The sequence below is a fragment of the Parus major genome, chromosome 3, assembly GCF_001522545.3.
Source record: "Parus major isolate Abel chromosome 3, Parus_major1.1, whole genome shotgun sequence".
NCBI lineage: Eukaryota > Metazoa > Chordata > Aves > Passeriformes > Paridae > Parus > Parus major.
In genome coordinates this window covers 44,480,188-44,499,364 of record NC_031770.1, presented here as the reverse complement: position 1 = coordinate 44,499,364, position 19,177 = coordinate 44,480,188, and the positions used below count along the sequence as shown (strand labels likewise).

At 39.1% G+C, this 19,177-nt stretch overlaps 1 protein-coding gene across 4 annotated transcripts; it reads right to left on the bottom strand.

Moving 5' to 3' along the window:
• Positions 1-632: 632 nt before the first annotated feature.
• Positions 633-17,991, bottom strand: EDARADD (EDAR associated death domain). Of its 4 annotated transcripts, none has more exons than XM_015622898.3 (6): positions 17,884-17,991; positions 13,592-13,650; positions 12,335-12,374; positions 9,327-9,415; positions 6,419-6,464; positions 633-3,931 (listed from the first exon to the last, which is right to left on the bottom strand). In XM_015622898.3, the coding sequence occupies exons 1-6, from the start codon at positions 17,912-17,914 to the stop codon at positions 3,555-3,557; spliced, it is 642 nt and encodes a 213-aa protein (XP_015478384.1). In that variant the 5' UTR covers positions 17,915-17,991; the 3' UTR covers positions 633-3,554. The 4 variants fall into 4 exon arrangements, with proteins under 4 accessions (XP_015478384.1, XP_015478382.1, XP_015478386.1 ...); XM_015622896.3 differs by having other exon boundaries at positions 13,592-13,653; positions 17,884-17,979; XM_015622900.2 differs by lacking the exon at positions 17,884-17,991 and adding an exon at positions 16,512-16,760.
• Positions 17,992-19,177: the final 1,186 nt, after the last annotated feature.

Genomic DNA, 19,177 nt, shown 5'->3' with positions numbered 1-19,177 from the left:
GCTTCACAGAAGCTAAAATGGGTGGCAAAGGCATTGATCATCCTGCAGGCACAGAGACAGCAGGCAAAAACTAGAAATCCCTGAAGGGAAAATAGGTCTTATACAGGAATAGGATGTTGAAGAATGGCTTGCTTCTCAAGGCCATAGCTCCTTAGAAGGCCTGCACAACCCTGACTTTGAGCTAGCATGAGTCCTTGGCAAAATATTGTATCAAAGAAATTAAGAAGACTAGTTGTTAATAAGACAATGAAGAATAGATGAGAATTTAGGATGAGAAATCTGCTCAAGGTATCTTGTGAATGTATCTTATGAAGTTTGTCAGGATGTGAATTCTGCAGAATGTATCCTGTATAACTGCTTAAGGTATCTTAATAAGTTTCACTAAAAAGTATCTTATAGAGCTGGGGTGTTATGAGCTGAACCAATAGAAATGTAGAAGTTAATACGTGAAAAATAGCAATTATCCAATCATAATAGAATATAGATTGCATGTTACCTTTTCAAAATACTATAAAAATGTAGCTAAGATTGTAATAAATTTGGAACAAGCAGCAAACTCATATTGGGTTGTCTCTTGATTCCCAAACCCGTCTCCTACAATAGGAGAATGATACAATGGAACAAAACTGATAGCCTAGTACAGCCTTTTTATTGTCCAGTATCAGATTGGTTATTAATTCAGAAAAAGTTCACCCCATACAGGTTTCATACCTTTATGTCTCACTGTCTTAGTCAGTAACTCAGCTACAGGTTTCTAGATAAATGTTCTTGTTCATCATCTTATCAAAATTAACTCATTTTTCATATGGAAAAGATTAAAAAAATGCATCTTCCTTTTTTCAATAGCAGTATGTGTTGCAAACATAAGTGCTTTAAGGCACCATGATTTTCATATATAAAGTATTTTTGACACAGAATAACTAATTGATAGTTCAGTAATTGAAAGGTGACTGGTGGGAAGGAAAACAGCTATTTTCCTATCTGTAATAAAAACAATACAATAAAGTCAAACATTGACAACTGTATTTCTTCTAAAAATAGCACACATTAAAACAGAAGACATAAGAATAAATTGAACACTCAGAACCAATATCTTGTAAACAGATATAAAACTAAAAAGAGTGTGTACATCTCCATTTATGCCATACAAGGAGGAAAAAAAAAGTATTTCAAGTATAGTAATGAGTAATCCAGTGTGTGGTGAAGTTTAAGGCTAACATTTTCGACCTACAGAGCTGAGTTTATACAGAATCCACGTATCAACTCTCAGAAGCAGCTTTATTTCCATCCGACATGAACTCTTGCATCTGACATTAATTTTTGAAGAGCTTCAAGGGATCAAACTGATCTTCATAAGACAACAGAGTTTCTTCAAAATTTTACAAGTTTAATCCCAGAAACCAGGAAAAGGAGTAGATTTCAGTTGGACACATTGATTCAGGAATGCTACAGCATCATTTCATATTCCCATTCTGATTCTTAGGTGAGTATTCCAGCTCCTAGCTGGTCTGGATCTACCAAAGCACAGCATATTGTAATACCACACAGATATACCTGTGGTATGTTATGGAAGGGAAAAGCTGTGTGCATACATGCCAGTACTCATCACTCAGAAGAACAACTTAACACACAGACATATGATCTTAAATCATGCATGCAGTCAGCCCAAGGTATGGGAATTATGTTGGACAAGCTGGATTATGAGCTATTTGCACATTGGCAGTAGGAACTGAAAGCAGCAGTCAGCCCAGGCACAGCAATAGTCCTCAAAGCTGAATCTAGAGCCTCTAACACAAGACAGAAGATTACTGGCAAAAGTTACAAGCTGACAGACATCTGTTGGGAAACACCCATGCTCAGAAGAGAACCATCAAACACTTGAACTGCAGCCCCAACAAGACAGAGCAGTAAAACTTCCTCCCTAAAATACAGCTAGAAAACTAGAGTTCTAAAGAGTAGCAGCTTCTTTTGAGGAATGGTTAAAAAAAATTCATTACAGATTCCAGTCTTTTCTAAAAAACTAAAAATTAAAACCTCAAATTTAGGTCAATTTCTTTACCCTGAAACAAGACTTTCAGCTTCTTGAAGTCACTAAAATAAAGTTAATTTTGTGTCAGCTAAGAACAAGTGCCTGACATTGAAAATGTTAGTCTTTATTTCTAGCTCCTCTGTAACCATACCACTCAGTATCTATAGTAAAGTATTAATAGAGGTCCCTTTTCAGTCTCTTACAGTAAGAAATTCAGCATACAGCATTAGACTTCCCTCAGCTTCACTACTAAGTCTTATTATTTCTACTAGAGAAAAGTAAACAGTGTATCAACCTGCACCCCATTCTAAGTTTTGCCCCACATCTTGACCAGTGCTTTGGTATATACACCTATGTACATACTACATTGTCTGAGATGTCAGAAGAATGGTAGGAAAAAGGCCAATTCTGAAACATTTAAAATGTAAACAGTGTAATTCAGAGTATCAAAATCCTTAAAAAAAAACCCACAAAAAACAGTCTAAACCACTGTAAGTGCTTTAATAACCACCGACCTGGGCTGTATGTGAATTCAGCTGTTCATTTTCCATTAGAGTGGCTTTAATCAATATATAGTGCTACTTTCACACAAGACTGCAACTGCCATGGTGTGGGACAGAAAGCAGGCCAGCCCACAGGACTAAAGAAAACTACAGCCTGTGAAAAGTGAAGTTATAGTCAATACTAACAATACCCTGTGCTGCCATCATCTCGTACTGCAAAGTGAGAGGGATTTGATACATGCACTCAGAATGTACACTGTCTTTAAACCTTTGGGAAGTAATTTTAAGCATAGAGCCTTTTAATTGGATCTTTTGGCCTCCACGGGTTATGGGTTGAAAAGTCTCTCTGAATTGCATGATTTCTTCTTAGAGCAAATATATGGCCTATGATGTAGTAGCATGTGTAATTCTTTTGTTTACCATCTGTTATTGTTTAATGTCTACTCTTGTTCATAAAAGAGACTTAATTTGTTCAAATGTGATGTAGAGTATTCAGTTAATTGTAACATTCATATCCAAACTGCTGCTGGGAACACTGAGATGTTCCTGTGCTAAAAACAGTATCACAAAGCTTAAAAAACAACTAAAAAGGAAGAAAAAAATTCCACCTCATCTTGTACTAGGTAGAACACACAAAACTGTGGAAAGGCTACTAGTAAAGCCAAGAGACTTGCCTTCTAACTGTGGCTTTCCCAATTACAACTGATATGGTTCACAACTGCTGCAGTAAAACAAGTGCTCTGGCCCTTTCATTCCTTTTCTGTTTAGGAAGGCTGTGAACAGCAGCAAAGAAACTGAAGGTATTTGCAGACTCGAGAACACAACCTGGATGATTCCATCCACTTTTGGAAGGTTATCTTTGCAACCCTGAGGGCATAAAGCTTACATTTGTGTATACAGTAGATAAGGCCTACACAGTATACAAATCCTCAGTACAGGCTTTCTCTCTCTTGCAATGGAAACTTCCAGTGTATTACTGGTAGCTAGCATTTAATACATACAGACTAACAACCTACTTTGACCTAGAAGTCATTCTGGTAAGTTCTGTTCCCTCTCTTGGGCCATTCTTCCTCCACCCATTTCAGCAGCACTTTCACAACATCAATTCTCTTATAAAATTTACAGAGATCAATCAGCTGCTCCACAGTCCGGTCACTATTCCGTAGCAAGAATTCCAAGGTGGGGCTTTGGGGCTTTTGTTCAAGGAAGCACAATTCATCGTAAGTCATCCCCCACTTGCTTGCTAAATTTCTCCAGTTTTTCACTGTTGGATGGCAGGGATCCAGCTTTAGCCTCACTGTGTACAACAAGTCCTCATCATTGAGCATGTCACTGATGGTCGGTGCACGGAATAAGCACAAGGAGCAGGTGACATTTTCCTTGCAGCTTTTCTTGAGATCTGCAGTGAAAACCATTACATGGGAAGAAATTAGGACCTATTGCTGTGGTATCACCAGGAACAAAAAGTTAAAAGCATAAAGAGTTGAGGAGTATTATGTTGGTTTGAATTGCTTCTGAAAAAGTCAGAATAGTGATATGCAACTCTTCTCCTCATGATGAACTCATGAAATTAACTTTATAAAACTTCTCTCTTCACTAAACTCTAATCAAAAGTGGTTTTAATCAAAAAGACAGTAATTTTTAAAGTACCATATTTTTATTTTTACAGAAAATACATAGGATTCAATGCAGTGTGTGATCTAGGAGAGTCCCTTTATTTGTTCTTGGAACGATGTCGCTTCCTTGAATCTGCCGTAATGCCCACTTACATCACCTGGAAGGCACACCAGGATTATGTGTGCATTCCATGCATCTTGTGTACCCATGTTATAGAATGAAGGAAAAGGTTTCGCATTTCTGAGCTGCTGCCTTCATAACTACATGAATTATGTGCACCAGGAGGATATCTGCTGACAGATCCAAACACAATTAACATCTAGTACTTTAACACAATGAAAAAGTAGATGTGTTCCTTTGCTTTGTAAGGGCTCTTGCAATAAAAACTGTGTCTGTTTTACCAACAAATAGGTACATCATGAAAAGGAATAAAGTGCATACTCTTCCATGTTGTTTGTTGAGAAAAACAAAACCACCAAGTTGCTGGAAAAAGGTGGTGATATGTTCTAAAATCTGCATCAAATACTGAAAATTGCCATTTAGAAATCTCCTACACACCATTGTCAGTATCTCCCCCAAAACTGGCAACAATGTGGTGCTATCAGATTATATGATATGTTAATAACCCTTAAACCATGCAGAAACCAGTTTGAGTCATACCTCTAGTCAAACACTAATACCAAGACCTTAAACACTGCAACGGGGCAGGACATGGTCTGAGCATTTTGGCTGTAGATATGACCTTAACTCTCCCTGCTCCTTTTTGAAAGTAGGGAGAATCTGGTATCTCCAAATAGTAGATAATGGACACAGCCTAGAAGCTCTTCCTAAAGTTTCTTAGCTCCAGCCTCATTGTACAGCTTGAAATAGGGAAGTAGCTAGTCCTACTTCACACTAAGCTCGTCGAAAAAGGGGCTGATATTAATCAAAATATCAATTAAAAACAACAGAAAACAGTGACACACAATTTACAAGTGCTGTGTCAGAGGCTTGAACTGTATCTCTGGCAAAGGAGAAATCTGGTAATTAGTGCCACCTACTCATAAGGACAACAGCATCTGTTAAGGCTTTTTGTTTGTGGGATTTTGTGGCTCCTTTTTTTAACATCAATTATTTATTTTCAGTAATTATTGTCAGATTGTGTGAAAATTCCAGAATATAATGTTTGCATGCATGCTGTATTTTATTTTTAAAGAAAGAACAGGCTGTTGTTAGTTTTGTAACATTGCTCATCAGTTTGCTTTTTTAGCAGGCCAAGGACAACTTCTGAAGTTTTCAACAAGTTAGGACGTGCGGCAACAACACTGCTGGAGACATGTAACTTCATACAAATGCTTAGATTCCTTCCTAAAGGGAAACATGTTCTGGTGACATCTTAGCTCCCAGGTATTCCACAGGCCTTGCAGCTGTTCTCTACAGGAATATGTATGTTAACTCTTCTGTTCTTCTTGTGCACCCTAAACTCTTGCTGAATTGAGACAAAACTTTCTTGCTTCATCCATACCAACCTTTACTTACACAAACAAAGCAAAATTAATACAATTCAATCAAATTTCTGGCTGAGCTTAGAGGGAAGGAGAGCACCCTATCTGAATTTCATCTTACTTACCCCGGCAGGGTTGCCAGGGTAAGTTTTGTCCTCCAATAGAAACAGGGAAGAAGGGGTAAAGAAAACACCTCTGTAAAAGGGCACAGATATAAGTAAACAAAACTAAACCAACCTGCTTCTTGTGCTATACCATCTGGAAGACTATCAAAAGCATAATAAAGTATCCTGCTTTTCTAAGGTGCCCCTCTGTTAGTTGCTGACAAGCACTACCCAACTAATTGCATGATCCTAATGCTACTTGATAGAACAAGCTTCTTTACTAATAGGAAACTCTCTGTTTCTTACTGTTAGACTGAGAGAACTGTGTATCCTACACACACACATACTCCTCCCCAGCAGCACTCACACAATGATGGGATAAGCACTCACAACCTACTGCCAGCTTCTTCTCTCTCCTGACAGCTATTTATACATCACTTCCAAAGGCAGAGGTACTAAATATATTTGGTAGGCCCAACTTGCATATGTTGTATGGTTGCATTATTGATCACCATCCTCTTGGAACAAAGGGGAAGCTGTAAATGACACTGGTAATGAAATGAGCTCCATGAGCACTAATTATCAAGGCAGTTATTTGTTATGACAAATATCAGTTTTTAAGACAGCGCTTTCAAATAAAATCTAGGAATAAAATATGGAGAATAATAAAGCTGACATTACCTGAAAGTGATTCGTCAGTATGGTTTTGTGCATCTTTGTCTTCTGGCTACAAAGCGGAAAACAAATATAGTCAAAATAAAACAATGTAATTGAACACCAGAGTAAGTGTTTGACTAATTTTCAACTGGCAGAAGATTACTTAAAAGAATCCCAAGCTACTTGTAAAGTCAGACAGGGAATTTACATATAGTTTTGAGGAACTGCTAACAATCTGCAGTCTTTTCAGGCAGCATTTCCATGCTTTGGCTCATAAAACTGCCCTGTCGGTTGTATGCACTCAACAGCAGCATTTTTGTTAATCATATGCTATAGCATTGCATCTTTTGACTAACTCTCTCTTAAACACACAAAAGTTATTTAACAATTCGTATAGTTTGATTAAGATCTTAAAATTTTTTTTTGCAATGTAAAAACCAAGACTTTTTCCTGTAACAAGCAACAGTAAGGGATTGTTTTGTTGATCTAGGCAAGGTGGAGAATTTTTTTTTTACAAACTTCTTTCCATACATAGGAAGCTTTTATAAACAACAGGTGGACGTGAACATTTTTGCGGCTCACATCTCACCCTCCTCCTATTTCAAGTTAACATTCCTTCAATGGTGTTAGGTCTTCTAATTAAATGTAATGAAATCACTTAGCAGTCTGAGACTGTATTGCACGTTGTAACATTGAAATTCTACTACTTAGCAACCTCTAAAAACTGGAAGGACAGACCCTTGATTGTAGAACTGTGGGTAAACTGCAGCTGCCCTTACTTTAACTATGCAGGTGTGGAGCCAGGTAAAACAGCTTTCTTCTGTTGAGGATTTAAAGATGAAAGTAGAAGGGGATTTTCCCCTTAGCTGCAATGAAGTATTGTTGATCTTTTTGTATTGTGTCATTCTTCTGAAACTATAACAGCAGGCTTCTTAATTTTGCAGGTTGTGCATACAAACAAAAGTTAATATATGTGTAATGATATAGTGTAACAAGATACTCTAGTCCTACCTGCTACACCTTCTTTACTAAGAAATCCACTAAAAATAGAATACAGGCAGTTTCAGTTGCTGTGGTGAACTTGCATACATTCACAATCTAATTATAAAGAAGGTGAACTCTCTCCACAATATTTACAGACTTTGTTAAGAAAGGAAAGATTTGCATACTGTTTTCAGTATTTCTTTACTCCCTGAAAACTGCAAGACCACACATGGAACATCAAAATGTCTGCTCTCTGCTCAAGAGAGATCTAACACTGCACATGCCAATTGCAATGGAATAAGCCCTACCATTATCTTCTAGTCGTTTACTCTTCTACCACGACAGCTTTATCTGGACAGCACTTTTTAAAAACAAACTTGGCCTTCGTGGCAACATGTGAGCACTCAAAGGTAAAAAAAAACCAAAACTTAAATCTGAAGTTCCTGATTTTAATAATTGTCTTCTCTCCCACAAATTCCTTAAGAAGGCAGAATGTTATTACTGAGCCTGAAGGAGCAAATTCCCAGAAGGGTAAGTCATTGGGGAGAAAGAGGAACTTCCCAGGATAGTTCAGCCTCCCCAGAGATCTACTTCAAAAGAAACAAATAAGCAAATTTAAAAAACAAAACAAACCAACCAAACAACAAAAATTATAAGGAAAAAAAAAAAAAAAAAAAAGAGGAAAAGCAGATACTGATATACTGTTCACTTAACTGCTGTCCTGACCTTCATTTCCCAGACTTTAGCAATTCATTGAAGTTCAAAGGTTATTGTGAAAGCCAATGCCTAAGTGCCCTTATACCATTATACATGCCTTTGGAGGCATAAAAAATACGAGTGGGTAGTACTGCAAAAAGTACAAAGAAAAGCAGTCATACTTACCTGTGCCATACATCTGTTTCAAAATTCATATTTTTACTGATCAGTCATTATCCAATTTATCAAGTCAGATGCACTCAGGTCTATTCAAGATCATTTTCTTGTAATGTAATTGCAATAAGACAATGTAGTGTTACTGCCAGGGAAATGAAGGCATTAAGAAAGAATATTTTTTTGCCCACAATGAAGATCCAATCATCCTCTCCAGGTCTAATCTAAGCCATAAACTTATGTACAGTCTGAAGTTAAGGAGAAAGATTTCTAGCTCTGTAGAACCATTACCACCCTAATACACTGAATTATCTTTGTAGTGATTCTAAGCTGCCAGTAAATGCTCTCTTCTTGATGATGGGAAGGAACAGTTACCTCCATCATCTGTGAAATGCATACCAAACCCATGTTTGTTTCTGATGGAATTCAGCTGGGACTCTGGCATTAGGAACTCCTTTTAATTCTTCATCTTGCTCGAAAATGCTCATTCATTTCTCTTCTCCATGTTTTCTGCTCAACCCAAAGAGAATCAATTTGAATTCAGCAAATAACATTCACTTGAAAGATGATAACCATGGAGCATGGGAGTCACTCAGCATTGCCCTTCCTATGGCAATGTAAGATTTCACAAAAAGTGGACAGTTTTTCAACTATGGGAAGAGCAGTGTCCCAAAAATCGAAGCAAAACAGTTTAATGTCTCCCTAAGGGCAAAATCTAGGATTCCTTGCTTCTTCACTTCTCCTCTGCCTGGCTTTATTTTCACCAGGAAATACTTTCACTAGAGGAACAGCATGCATGACAAAGCTTTAACTCTTTGCTGGCTCTTCTTCACAACATCTATACATTGGTCAAAACCTATTTAAACTAAAAAGTACATGTTAATGATAAAATAATATCTTTTTTTGCTCTCCTCCACAAAAGCTCTCTTCATTGAACTCTTGAAAAAAAAGCAAATTTCTGGTCTGTTTTACTGAATAATTTTGTGCTCTCTAGATATAGTCTGAAAATCTTCTTACTTGTTAACATACTTAATTAACAGCAGTAACTTAGATCACATTCAAGTGTCATTTTTCTTACCTGTTGGATTAGGCCAGAATCTGATGTAAGGGTCTTGATGTTCACAGATGCAATTTCCAAAGTAACTTGATCTGTTAGGTATTCCTCATCTAAGGTAAAGAGTGTGAAACACTGGTCTTCCACTCACACACAAATTTAAATAGTAAGACTATCAAACATAAATTATAGCATAGGTGTCTAACATACAAAATCAAACTTCATTATCATGATCAAACACTGGGAATAGCTAGATTAAAAGCCCAAAATGTTAAATCAGCAGAGTCTGTAACAATCATGCAGAGCATGACTGTGAGAAGAAATATAATCCTTGCAGAGATTAGATATTAGAGTAGCAATTGTTTTCTAAACAAACATCACACTATTTTTAAAGCAAGCCATGTTCCTTCAAAAAGCTGACTACAGAATATTAACTGACCCAATACAACCAAGTAGGCTGAGGATGTCATGAATCACCCTAATTTTTGTTTTGCTTTCCTCATCACACTTAAAATGACAGTTAAAATAAGTACTGCATAAATATTTATCTTCTATTCTGCCCCTTTGTGAGCTGGACTAGTCCTACTGATTTCTGCTACACAGGAATTTCCTGAAGCACTGAAATAATCCATTTCAAAGTGTGTTTATCAACAGCTCTGGGAGTCCACTGAAAAGCACAGCATTCCCTAGTACAGCACAAACTCTATTAATCTTTCAAGCATCACTTCAGCCCTCAAAATGGGATACAAAGGATACATAAACCCTTTGTGAACCTTGTGCAAAAGGACAAATTTCACTCTGCAGGATTAGTAAGGTCGTCCTAATCAAACAATTTGCATAATTCCCCTGAGTCAGGTGCTGACCAACCATTAACACAGGCTCAAAAGGAGTTATATTCTACATGTTTTTACACACAAGAACACTCCATGGGGGTGACTACATTTGTAGCACTGGTATGTGACTACTTGTTGTTTGCTTAGTGGCAAGATCTCATTGAGAAACCTCTGTTATCTTTATGAATCATCACATAACAGAAAAAACCAATATTTTCTTAACTCAAGAAACTGATCAGAATCAAAGTATTCATCCTCACACTTGCAAGAAAAAAGAAAATGAAAAATCATTATTCTCATCTTTTTCTGGTTCTATAAGACTGATGACAGATGTTTCATCCCCAGTAATGTCAATGTTTAGTAGAGGATCATCATTATTCTTTATGACTGTAGGTCCAGAGACAACAACAAAAAAACCCAAAACAAAAGAAAGTCTGTCTCAAAATGCAGAGTATGGGCATCAAAACCGTGGAAATAATATGTGTGAAATTTGTTCTGTATTTGAGTAGAAAGAGAATTATTATCAAATATGATAAACACTAAGGCAACTTCCTCAAGATAAAAAGTTCCCTCAACTCCATTTTATTTCATAACTAGTAAAGGGTGCCAAGAACTAATAAGTTATGGCTCCAAAATGGCCCATGAATTAATTGACTACTAAAAGCAGCAGTCAGCCCCTATCACCAATGTCTGTTCAAACATTAAATCTGAAACAAACATAACTGTGTGTTACACAGAATCAGACCAGCGCATCTGTTACAATTTTTAGTTGACAGACTTACACTTCTAAGTTTGTATTTTTTATGGAGGTAACTATAAAAAGCCATTCTCAGAGAAAAAATTAAATTCACAGAAATTAACAGAATACTAAGAGGTATTTGCATCACATTCAGCTTCAAAGGGGAAATGTCAAGCTGTATTAGTAATTATATCTTCTTATATTTAGTAAGAGGAAGCAAAAATGAAAATTAAATATAAACCAAGTGCACTTCCTTTTTACAGAAAGTGCTGACCTTTCTACTTATGTATTAGCTTTCCTTTTTAAATTAGGTGCATTTAGAATATGAAATTTTGGATTTCAAACAACCCTGGCAAATTTGAAATTCAAGAATTTATCTAATTAATTTTGAGGAGGATCTAATGTCACAGGTGAAATAAAAAATAGGACATGGAAAAGAATGTTCTAGTGTAATTACTTTAGTGCTAATAAACAATTTTGAAGAACCAAACCACCTGCCTGCAAATAAACAGAACTTAATTTATGGCTTCAAGTAGTCTTCATCCCACATGATCCTTCCCCGCTGAGCAGGACTTCTGAAGAGTGCTCATTTCCTCTGTCTGGCTTTCTCAAGCCCCAGAATAACCTCCAACTTTTCTTTATCCCCAGTGGTATACTGCTCCTACTCCTCCATTGTGACAAGCCTGTTTTCCTGTGTCTGTCTCACTGCAGACCTGCTGTGCAACACTGGATGGAGAACACACTACCTGCAGAGTGCTCCTCAACCAAGCCCCTGCCAGTGCATTCCCTGGACAAAAGTCAATGGCGAAGCCTGGGATGTCAACAAAAAACCCACCCCACACATCAAGGAAACATAAGGAGGATAGTCACACTGTGTAATCCATGTATTTTTCTTCAGAACCTGCACTCCCTCACTCAATTTTCAGCAAGGATAGGCAGGAACTTGTGCAGAGAGGACCTAGCAGTAGGTTCCCCAGTAGATGGCATTAACACCTGCTGAAGGTAAAAGATGGCACGAAGAGTTGACTGGTTATGAGGCTGGGAATGCTGTCAGAGACAAAAAACCTGCAAAGGTATTCCTTGATAGTATTTCTAACAACCTGAAGACACTGGTAGTCCCTTCAAAGTCACCATCTAGCATTATGATGTCCTTACCATCTCTTGTCTGAACCCTGTCTATCAATGGCACCACTGTATTTTCCTTTCAGATTGAGAAACCAGGTCTTCTGATGATAGTTTTAGAGTGACTTTTAGACGAAAATTAAACTTGGGAAGGGAATTTCGCAAGTTAGATATACACATATGAAACTGACCTTAAAAATAAAGAGGGCATTACATTTAAATATAAGTATCTAGCAAAAAGTGTGAGTATTTCAATCTGTCGGCTAACACCACTGGTTTTATTACAGATAGCAACAGAGACCAATGATATCTGAATAGAGAGAATTCACAACAGTTACCTTTAGGAACTCCTGTGTCTTGGACAGGATATTTTTCAGTCTGTCACAAAAAGGCAAGAAACACAGATGTTTGTTATTTTGAGTGTAATTGTGCTGGGGAAAGAGTATTTATAAACTCTTTATGTGCTTTCGTAAGTGCATAATTATAGTTGTATCTCTCAAGTTGCTACTAGTTGATCTGTTCACAATCAGGCACAGCAACACTAATGTGGGAACTGGGATGTTACTAATGATACAGATTAGCACATGAAAAGTAATAGAGATTGCTGCTTTGGTACAGTATTTTTAAAGCAATTTTTAGTGAAAAACTAGAGTTTAGGAAGGAAATTTTGTACTAAAGTAGCAAGATAATCTTGAAAAGCTAATGCATTCCAGGAGGAACAGTCATGACTGCCAATTCTCTTTTAGCAGATTAAGCTTTTAATAAAACATTACTGCATTGAAAGAAAAATAAATATTTTCCCCTTCTGCTCTTAACTTACATAGCTGATTATGATGCAATAGGAAACTATTATTACTGAATTTATGGAAACAGTTACCGATTCCTGGGCATGACATAACGCTATTATTATTATTATATCTGAAATTTACCTACTTCCCTGTGGCCCTCGCCCTTATGTGAAAGTAGTTGTGGCTTTTATAGGAAACCACGTTTAAAAAAGTTTTCATAGAATTTCGTATTACTTCTACTCCCTCCTCGGCAGGAGCCTGAGATGTTTGAGATCCCAAGACAGGCGCTGCCCGTGCGCCAGCGAGCACCAGAGGGCGCGGTTTGGTCCCTCCCCAGGCTCAGCCGGGCCTGCCTAAGGCACCGCTCCTGGATCCTTACCTTTCCATGACTTCAGCTCCAGGAAGTAATAATAGCTTAGCACTGTTGAAATCTTAAGCCCTAGGTGTTTTTTTTTAATCCATCCAAACTGTTTAGACAGAAGAACGTCAGCACCAATTTTTCTCAGCTGTTGGGGCTTTTCTAAATTAAAGAGAGGGCACTGCCACAATCTTTGGAGGTTATCCCATGGACAGTGCTGCTGATAATACCATCCAGTTCAGCTGATGCACCTGTTGGTATTTTTATTTACACTTTGACTGCACAGGTTGGTACATTGAAGTTGGTTTGTGCAGCCATACAGATAAGCAAAATCTTGCATATACACTCACAGTTTGAGTTAGCATCCTTGAATGGTTTTTCTCACTGTGGCATTACATAACCATAGAGAGCAATAATGATTTCAACTGCACTAGACCAGAAACACATACCATTGTTAAAGAAAGAGTGCTTGGATCCGTATCTTCCACTGGCTCTTTTGCTGCATGATCTGCTAGTAAAAAGAAAACTTTATCACTGCATAATCATCAAAGTATTTCTGCCAATTCATATTTTGCTTCTTTGTCTGACCAAGATAAAACACAACTATGCAGCCATTACATGCATTATGTCATATTTCCACAAGAAAACACGACAAACTAGAAAATGTCAGAACTACTGGCACAGAGATAAGATGTAATAAGGACACCCAACCCTAACTTAACAAAACATAGACTTCAATTAAAATCCTAAACTATCTTTAGTGAAAAAAATCATAAAATATAGGCAATAAATAATAAAATTCAGTAAATTTTCTAGAAGCTAAATTCTGTTCTCCTATTGCCAGCATTCCATTTTTTCCTCAAAGAAATAATTCAAACAGGAAATGAAGACACCCACTACAACAAAAATTAATATTATAATGAACACCAGATTACAATAGAAAATTGAAAATACTAATTAAAAATATTTGAGCAAAATATTAATTATTTGTATACAATAGAACAGTAAAATTCAACTATATTAATACCAAGAGAATAAAAAAAAATAAAATATTGAAAGTACCTGCGGGTGAATAATGAAATGTTATTTCATTATTGACATATTGGCTAACTTGACAAACACTAGTGGGATACTGACCACAAGTGCACAGAAAAGCTCAAACAAATCTCATACAGAAGCTGGGATTCACAAAATTAATCCTGTAATTTAACATCATCCTGCCACATTTTTCAGAAATCTCTTCTGTTGATAAGTATAAATGTTTTCAAAAATTAAAAAACATTTTAAATTATGTGCTAAGATCTTCAGTCTTGTCACTCTTACTCTAAAAGTCACTTACTGCAAGTACACATTAAGTTTTCAGCTGCAACCAGCAAGACATGATTGTAATCAGTGTTTGGTGATTACCTTCTTTGGAATATAAAACCCAGCAGATTTAGAACAGCCACAGAAATTAACTACAAAGCACATATTACAAACACTGAGCCCCAAAACAGAAAAGAAGTTACACAGACACTATTCTAACCAGCTCAAATTTAGCATAGTTGTTTATTTGGGGACCCACTCCTACAAATCCACTCAACACAACAGAACAAGCCAAAGCACTAACCAATGCAAGACAGAACAATAAACTGAAAACAAAAAAGGTGGCAGCAGTGGGACAGAGTTGTTCTCCTTCCTGCTTCTATGAGGCAGCCCCACCAGCAGCAGTTCCTGAGTGTCCCTGAGGTTTCAGGTAAAGCCTTCCTCGGTGCTAGAGCCCCCAGGAAATCCACAGGTATTGCCCAGCAGGTGGCACATGATCAGAGAGCTGGATGACAAGGGCTGAGCACAGTCTTTCCACACTGAATGTTTCAAAAGGCAGGGCAGGGGCCTATGAAATTGTAATTGAGCATTGTTCACACTGCAAATTAGGAAGCCATATGCAGAAGAAGAAAGCTAATTAACTAACTAAACCCCCATGTTCTTGTCACGTGTATTTTTTGGTAAATATGAAATCCATGCTCCAGAAACATGGTATTAACAAAATGTTCTGGATAAAGCCTGTCTTGATAGTAACAGTCAGCACAAACTCTCAAATGCAGAGAGGCTGAGAGTCGCTGGGACATGGGAAAACACAATAAGTTGGCATAAGACATTGCTTGAGGGTAGGGCCAAAAATAGAGGCTCCTAGTTGGAACTGCAGTGGAAAGCTGCAGAGGAACTGGGCAAAGAGAAACCCATCCAGTAAAGGAAAGCTGAAAAACAAGGAGACACTGGGAGCCAAAGAAAGACTCTAGGGAAGAAGGCCAGCCCAGGCATCCCTAGTCTCACTGGTTTTCCACTCAAAGCTAGTGGCAAAGCATGCACCTTATTCTTGGTTTATTCTGGAGGCCTTTCAGCTTCTCCTTACAGATTCTTAGATGAATTAAAAAAAAAAAGAAACACAAAAAAACAAAACAACAAAGCAACCAGCCAAACAAGCAAAACAAAACAATCCCCAGAAATTTCTTTTTCCCATGTAAGAGGAGCCTTTAGGCAGATGAAGGCAGCCCCCACAGAACATCCATGCCTCGGTGAACCTACCTGGCTACTGTAGCTATGGTAAGGGTTCTGTCCCGTATTCTCTGTTACATCTCCACAACACCATCAAGGTATATTTTGTGGTAAATTACTTTCCACAATAGAGGGAAGCACTGAAAAAATTGGAGAAGCTCAGAGAATACAGGCATTTGAAACAAGGACTTGACAGACCCAAGTGTATCTCTGTAAGCGGTGACAGGGTACAAGGATTGTACCTCTCACTCCTGATTTCTAGGTATCACACATAAACAGAGTCATAGGAATCTGCATCTTTCTTGCTTAGCATCCATCCTGAAAAGTATTTTAAAATTGTATTCCATTTCCCATATATCAATTGCTTCCCTTTATTCAATAGTTCTTTATGAAAAATAGTGTTTTCCATTCTTTTGTTTAGGTTGCAGAGCACTACCAAGTCCCCCGTTTTTTTATAAGTGGCACATCTGTGTATGAATATTTGCACCTAAGATTAAAAATTCCACATATCGGGCTGCAGATGATTCACCAGGGTCTTGTTGACCACTCATAGTAGGCAGATAATCTGAAAACCACAGACCTAGTAGTTTATTGTGAATAAGGCAATTCAAATGTCCTTTCTCTCTTTCCCACATGCATCTGCCCCAGCATTACACAGCTCATGTCATACAGCTGGATATAGGCGCACAAAGCAGAAGGGAGGAGAGTTCTGTGTTTATCTCAGATGTAAACCATCCACAGTTTTGCATGCTGAAAGGCCAACAGGAACTGAGGGTATCATCTGACTGTCTGATTCTATGGTTATTTTGACAGACAGTTTCGTAACAACGTTACCTGCGATCCTTCACAAAACCACTACCATTGTACGAGCCCCAGCAGGACACAGACACTGGACCACATTTACTTTCCCACACTTCAGCAGGGAGCCACAAGTGAGTTGACTCAGATGGACATAAATCAGCATGTGCACATTGACTCGGACAGACATCAGTCAGGTTCACTGGTTGCTCCTGAGGTTCATTTCTGCCATGCAGCACCTGCAAGCTGCTCAGCAGCTGCCACAGTTCTGCCAGGACCCATCCAGTACAACCAGTCTGCAAGAAGAGCAGCAGACTTACACCAATGCCCACCTTTTCTCTCTGTTCAATACTGCTACTATAATGGGGATGCAATGCCCTGCACGTACCAGTGCAAACAGCTTTTCTGCTTTTCACCCTTGCATTGTGAGGAAGTCTGAAAGCGAGTTTTAGAGACCTTAAATTTTGACCTTTAAGCAGGAGGGGGTTCACAAAGCTCTTGGCAGCAGATACAGTGTTTCCCTCTGTTACAGTTTTTCTCTGCAACACACTCTTGACACCACCAGCAGTGAGTGAAGCACCTAAGGTCGGCCACAGTTATAGTTCAACCATGCACGTATGCCCTTTTTCACACTAAGGCTGGGCATACACATCAATACTTCAACTTAGCACCACTTAAACGAGTAATCACTCTAGTACTAATGATGCACGTAGAGATTAACTCTTTGATTAAACCCAAATAAAAAATGTTGTTTTGACTAGAGGCACATGAATCAGATTTGAATAGATGGAGAAGATGCGGCAAATTATACTAGAATATTCAGTACCCTGAAAAGCCCAAGTCCATCAGCACTTGTGCATTTTTGCTTACTATTAACTACTCAAAACTTCGTCCCTGCCTGAGCAGATAGGTATGGAGAAATCTGTCATGCTGGCACACTACAGGTGAGGTGTTTAAAATCCTTTGCACCTTTACCATTACTATGTAAGCTCATGTGTGTGGACTTCGTAGCCACCTGAGCTCTGGGATTCTAAGAAAACGTCTTTTAAAAAGGTATTTTGAGCATGCTGTTAACTAGCACAAACTAACTCACATGCTAAATACTGGAGCAGGCTTGACAAGACAAGCTACACCAAATCACATCGGCAGAGCACATGATAAATTATTTCCATACTTAACTGGAGTGTGCGGAGGGGGATGGGAGCAAGTTAAAAACTCTTTCCAGCCCCGCCGGGGTTGCGCTCCTTACCTGGTTCCCAGGAGCCGCAGCCCCGGGTCTGCCCGGCCCGGGATGGGCGCCGCGGGCCGCACCCCGCGCATCGCCTGTCCCGGACCCCCGGGGGCCCCGGCAGTGGCCGCCGCCCCCCGGGGCCCCCCTGCCCGCCCACCCGGCTCCCCGCGGCCTCACCTGGGGGCAGCGGGTCCTGCGGAGCGGCCATGGGGCGCGGCGGGTCCCGGGGCGAGGAACGCGACGTGCCCGGAACAGCCGCCCCTCCGCGCCGCCCCCTTCCTGCGCCGCCCCGCCGCAGGTAGGGCGCTCCCGACAGCCACGGAGCCAGACAGGTCGGTCCCACCCATGGCCGTCCCGGGCGTGACGGCCGCTGGGGTAAAAAGCTTGTCCCCCGGGAGCCCGCGTTTCCCAGCGGGAAATACCGCGCTCCCGCGGATACGTCGGGGCAAACTCTCCGTGCGGGAGGTGCTCCCGGGTGAAAACGCCGCGCTCCGCTGAGACCGCAGACACGGCGTGCACGTACCGCTCGTCAAGTGGCGCTAGCTCGGATCTAAAAGTGAGCTACTTCAGCAATATGAAATCAAGTGCTCGCCCTCCTGTTCTTGCGGACATCTTCGCCCGTAAATCACTGCCCTCCGACTGAGAAAGGCGGTCTCCATTTAGCGCTTAAGGTGCATCTGCAGGTGCCACACCGTGTACGGACGGAGTTTACAAACGCAAGTACTGCAGGGCAACGGTCATAAACTGCACTGGTTTCTCAGAGATCTTTAAAATTCGTCCTCTTATGCTACAGGCACATCCGATACCATGACGAAGTCAAATCTTTGGATGTAATTCCTCTGGAACCCCACTATCATCTCTGGCAAATTCTCTCACGGTTTCGATGTAAAGTAATACAGGCTTCTTGTATTATGGGGTCTGTGCATGAAATCATTCTCTAAATAAGAAATCTTATGTATTGATACTTAGTGTACAAGTAAAAGAAGCCAGCACAATTGAATTTGCCAGTACAAAGATCACTTTTGTGAGCCACCTGGCTCATTTATTAAAGAGGTAAATTTACAGACCGATGCTGTTCTGTTACACTGAGAGAGCTTCAATTCAGCCAACTGGCTTACACTGGCATAACAAAAAGTAACCTTTGGTCCATTAAGCATTAAAATTGAGTGCTTTTCCATGGATTATTTTTCATCTCTTGTGCATGTTACAAATAATATTTTTTATAAAGTGATAAAGATTAAATTGCTCTTATTTCCACAATTTAAATTGATGACAGTAGCTGTCATCCTGTTGTCATAAATAAGTATTTCTCACTGTGCAGCCTGGAAAGGGGGAGGAATGCACCAACACACCTGTTATTTGGTTTTTAGCTAACATCAGTAATATTGATTTTTTTTCCCAATTATTTTCATCATACTGAAAACTCATCTTATTTTGTCTGAGATAAATGAAGGCTCCACCATTTGGTTAT